Source organism: Penaeus monodon, unplaced genomic scaffold, assembly GCF_015228065.2.
Source record: "Penaeus monodon isolate SGIC_2016 unplaced genomic scaffold, NSTDA_Pmon_1 PmonScaffold_2266, whole genome shotgun sequence".
NCBI lineage: Eukaryota > Metazoa > Arthropoda > Malacostraca > Decapoda > Penaeidae > Penaeus > Penaeus monodon.
In genome coordinates, this window is record NW_023652655.1 from 4418 (window position 1) to 10156 (window position 5739).

The following is a 5739-nucleotide window of genomic DNA, read 5'->3' on the forward strand; positions in this document are numbered from 1 at the left end:
GTGATATGTGAATTTCAATGGGAAATCGTCCAACATCCACCTTACAGCCCCAGTTTAACCCCATCTAACTCCTTTTTGTAAAAAAAAAAAAAGAGAAAGAAAGGTACCAGTTTTCCGTCGGTTGAAGATGTGGAAAGAGCTGCTCAGACATGGTTCAGGTTATATGATCCTCGGTTTTACTCAGTTGGACTAAAAAGGTTGGTATCAACATTTGTAGAAGTGTATTGACCTTAATGGATCATATGTTGAAAAATAAACATCATAACAAATCGGTTTATTTTTCTTCTCCCTCCCCTCCTCCCCCCCCTTACTGTCCTTTTTCTACAAACTTTTTGAAGCCCTCTCAGGTATATGTATATACATAAATAATTGTGTGCATATGGTTATATGCATGTGTATTTATGTATACATGTATATATGTTGATATATATCTGTTAATATATATATATATATATATATATATATATATATATATATATATATATATATGTATATATACATACATATATATACATACATACACATTATATACATATATATAACATATATCTGTTTATGTGTGTCTCTATCAATTCATCGATCTTTCTACCTATCATATATAAATATTATAATTATATATATATATAAACATGTGGATGTATATGTTTACATGTGCATATATATGTTTATATATGTATATAGATGTATACAAAGCAATGCTGTCTAAACTTTTTAGTGAATCACTCGAAAATGTTTTCTTTTTAGTGAATCACACGAAAAAGTTTTCTTAACTTTTCGTTATTGTTTACAGATCATCACTACTGCTACAATGGGAGACCAGATCAGCTGTGTCATATGCAAAGAGACATACACAAGTGGAGAAAGGGAACCTGTGATGCTACCTGAATGTGGTCATACCTTCTGCAGGCATTGTCTTAACAGTCTTCCTGAAGCTATTTGCCCCATCTGCAAGAGACCCCACGCCGGGAAACCTGTAGCAGAATTGCCGATAAATTTTGCTCATTTAGCAATAGCAGACTACCTGTCGAGTGACAAGGTAAGTGTTAAGCAAGACACCATTGAAACAGGACTGATCATCGGTCAGTGGAACTCTGAAGATCATCGTAAATATACAGTTCTTATTTTCACTGATATATATTTCTGTACACAAATTCCTCAACCTAAAAGTATACAGGTAAGCTACAGAATGATTCTCGTTTCAAAAAACAAAACAAAACAAAAATTAAATAAATAAATAGAAAAAATAAAAAAATAAAAATCCAGTGATAAGTGTACAGGCTTTAAAGAAAATCAAAGTTGAATTTAAGGTTTATAAAGTAATGAGCGACGTTCGAAGGAATCACATGTTGGTGTTCTCAGTCAATAAGCTGGCTATGATCTCAAAATGCAATTGTTCAAACTCTTTACGTTAATATTTGTTAACTGGCGGTTTTTCATTACTCTATACATTATTATTTGTCCTCTCCAGTGTATTTATAAATTATTTGTGCCCGACTTCGTTTTACATATTAAGAGTAAATAAATGAACCCGGCATTTCTTCTGCTCACATCTGACACAAGCACATTCATGTTCGACTCATACTTGTCCTTATATTCGGTTTCTATTGGTCACTACATTTTGAAATATACAATATTAAGTAAACAGTATTGCTAGAATGTACCACCTCATATTTCGTTTTGTTTAACTGAGAGAAAAAATAAAAATTATGCAATGGTAACAACAAAAGGCGGAACGCTGATAAAAATGAAGGAAAAATAACTTTTAGTAGTACCAATAATAGTTGTAATAATAATAGTAGTAGTAGTAGGCCATGTAATTACCAGCATAAATAAAGGTATGGGCGTCCAGTAGTGTTCTCAGATCAATTACCCTGAAATGCGTCCATAAAATATTTTGTGAACTTTCATACATAAGCATCGCAATGTTCATGTTCATGTAGAGTGCAATAGCGTGAACATTTCAGTACTCATATTTTACGATAACAAACGTATTTTGAGGGAATTAGTCTGAGAACATATAAGAATTGCAGTAAACAAAAATAACTACAACAAAAGTAGTAAAAAATATAATGAAAATGATCATCAAGATTATGATTATAAAAAACATGATGCTGATTGTATTATTATTATTAATATTATTCTGTCATTAATACCATCGGCAACAACATTCTGTATTAGTTAAACAAATGATAAGAAATTATAATGATAATGATAACAATAATTCCAGAATCTTTTTTTTTTCCTTATTCTTGTCATCATTATCAATGAAAGAATTATCATCAGTATTATCATCACCGTTAACATTATTACTGCTATTACTATTGTTTTCACTAACGTACTGTATTATCATAATCATCATTAACAATCATCATTAACATAATAGTTCCATTTGCCGCCACTGCCGGGTCGCAAACCGCTAACGGCAAGCGCCCAGCCGATGTTCCCGCGACGGTCAATGATTCATGTTTGATCGCCGAAGTAACCAAGATATTTCTGAACAGGGAGACCCGCTCCATCTTGATGAAAATCCTAGCTGGCAAAATCTGAGTTAAACCCTGCCTCATCAATTGTTTTTCATTGCAATTCCATTTTTCTTGGTTTCTTTTTTAATATATTTTTACCGTTGTTACCAATGAACCATTTTCAAAGAAAATGCACTCAAAAAAAACTTTAGCCAGCGAGAGTGCGCTGTGAGATGTTAGAGGTAGCTAGATACATAATTATTTGTGGAATTTACTCGATATTATTATTATTATCCTAACAAACTAAAATTCCCCCCTTTTATATATGATACCGAAGAGTTCCATACCAGTAACAGCCGTCATAATACTCTAGGGAAAAAGTCAATTTCAAGTTAAATGGAGTGGAGCTACATGGTTATGTTCTTTGGATGTAACAATCAATTAACCCAGCTGTCGGACCTGAGTGAACAGACTATTATCTAGTATTATAACATACCATAACTTTTTTTTCTTTCCTTTTTTCAGGTGAGAGAATACCTTGAAAAATGTCCCAAGCATGGCCTGCCACTCGATCTATGGTGCGCAGATTCCGAGAGAGAGCTTTGTACAAGGTGTTACTTCGAGGAAACAAAACAGTCACACGAGCAGTTCATATGTATTGAACAAACAAGGCAGAAGATGGTCAATATTATAGAAAAGCCAAGTCTACTTAGCCTTAAAGCATTCCTTGACAATGGATAAGGGGAATAGTTGCCGGAACGTTTACACAAAGAGACTGAATGATATTCTAAGAGGTGGAAAGCCATTTTTAGGAAAGCTAGAAAAGCTCAAAATGCTTTTGCCTCCCGCTGACAACGAGCCAGCCAACTCTGCCGACAATAGGGAGGGAGAAGGCCAAGGTAAGACCACTTTTTGTCTTGCCTTGAACACAGACGGCCGGAAAGCAAGACTGACCTGGGAGCAAGGAAGCCTTAATCTTTACGCTCTATCGGATGAATATGTCGACGCTCGCATCATGGTAAAGGTATGGCATTGTTGATCTTTGCATTTATTTTACTGTAGCTGTTAGCAATATTTTGTATATGTTGTTCTTGTTATTTTGCTTAAAATATGTAGAATATGTGTATAACAGGACTTCATAAGAAGCTAACATATTTACCAACTTCTTTTGCAGTTATTTGGTTACCGATATGATACGACGGCCACTCATTTATAGATAAATCGGCCAAACACTTTATTTAAAAAGTTTGTTTTTATCACACGGTACTGATATTAGGAAATAAGCACTCCAAAATTCTGTATCTACACTTTACAAACCTGCTTCCACGCATTCTTATTTTTGCAGATGTCTGATATTCTTTTGATGATCCCACAAGAAAACCCAGTGGTGTTCCTAGACGTAGCCAACGCAACCGGCAAACTGGGCCGCGTCTGCATCAGAGTTTGGTCTCACTTGCGGCGCGGCCAGCAGTTCCTGGCGTTGTGCCAGGGTTATCTCGGCCCCACGCTCAGGGGGTCAAAATTTCTGGATGTAGTGGTGGAAAGCGAAGCTACATGCCTTCGCGGAGGTCATTATCTGAGTGAAGATGGCCCCACTGCAAAGGCGCTGATGGATAACCTGGAGTGGAACGGAAACCATGAACTTCCAGGACGCAAGGGTTACATTACGGGCTGGAGTTACCAAGCAGTAGAGTATGAAACTCTTTTTGGTATATTATTGAATGACTCCCATGCTAATTTCTGCTGCCCCTTTGGCGAGGTGGTTGAGGGCATGTCAGTGGTAGAGAAAATTGCCAGTTGCAGCGCGGTGCGAGATGTAACCATTGTGGAAGTGGGGAGAGTGATTCCTGAGTTCGTCACTGAGGAATAGCTATAACTGGATAAATGCATTTAAGTTTTAGTGGGAAAAGTAGAGGTGGCTTAACTGCATCTTGTATCGCTATTTTTGTGTGTTTGCTTACTTTTTAGTTTGTAAGGTTAGATACAAACATTCAGTATATCATTATACCGCGCACACGCACACACACACATACCCACACACCCACGCCCACACGCACACCCACATCCACACCCACACCCACACATACCCACCTGTACCCACGCACACATATACCCACATACCCACACACACACACACACACACACACACACACACACACTGTCCGTGGATTGGTCCAAGTATATAAAATACAAGTTCTCAGTTTACACTTTATACGAGATGTATAAAGGTTATAAAATAATTTTTTATGTTTAGTATGTGTACAAGGTTTCTTTAGAGGGAAAATTGTAAGTATCTCCTTTTCTTTATACGGATGCCCTGAGGCATTTCCCGAGCTGTTGTGCTCGAGTGAGAAAAAGGGGCGTGTCTTTCCTCCAACACCTGGCATGGGACACGGTGCTCTCCTGTATACTCGTAAGTCGCTAGCAAAGCAATATTCACTCTATGCGGAAGTGCAAACAGGGCAGTGTTATTCTTAATAATCATGTCTGTAATCTCTTTCCAGTCTTCTTCTTTTGCACAAAATCCATCTCCCATCATCATCAATAACGGTATGCTCATGTTTGAGCAGCCGTGGACCTCTCCACCATCCTTCGCCACTAAACTCGATCTTACGCTTTTCTTTCCACTTATACCATCGACAGCCCGCAAATATCTTTGATATTGTCGCTCAGTCTTGTCTTCGGTTTGCCTCTTCCTCTGTTTCCTATCACCATCCCTGTCAGCAAGTTTTTCTCAATACTTTTACTTCTCATTACATGACCAATAAACTTTAATTTCCTCTTGTTCAAGATGTCCAACAGTCGGTCCCCACAATTTATCTTTCTCAGCACTTCATCATTCGTCTTCTTCTCTGTCCAGCTAATACGCAGTACTCGTCTGTAACACCACATTTCAAAACTATTGATCTTTTTCTTGTCTATCTACTTCAACACCCAACACTCAGAACCATATGATGCAATTGGGAAAACTAATGAGTTCAATAACCTCAGTTTTGGGCCGTAAGGTAATGCTTCGGTCTTTCCAGATGTTATTGAGAGCAATTGTGGCGCTTTGGCAATGGTAATTCTTCTTTTTATCTCCGGTGAATCATCATATGTATTAGTTAAAACAGCTCCAAGATAAGTGAACTCTTTCACATTTTCCACAATCATTCCATTGATTGTAACATGTTCATCATTGTTCATTGCGGTATCTTTGAATCTTCATGATCTTAGTTTTCTTGGCATTTAAAAAATAAGCCAGCTTTTCGCTTGCTTCTCAATTTATCAGTAGTTG

The 5739-nt window shown here is 37.0% G+C and overlaps 1 protein-coding gene across 1 annotated transcript; it reads left to right on the forward strand.

Annotated features, from left to right (window-relative positions):
• The first annotated feature begins 759 nt into the window (after window positions 1-759).
• Window positions 760-4596, forward strand: LOC119570161 (tripartite motif-containing protein 26-like). The gene is given in 4 exon segments (XM_037918014.1): window positions 760-1036; window positions 2988-3162; window positions 3164-3486; window positions 3808-4596. Coding segments are annotated over 4 exon segments (1251 nt in total). The 5' UTR covers window positions 760-808; the 3' UTR covers window positions 4333-4596.
• Window positions 4597-5739: the final 1143 nt, after the last annotated feature.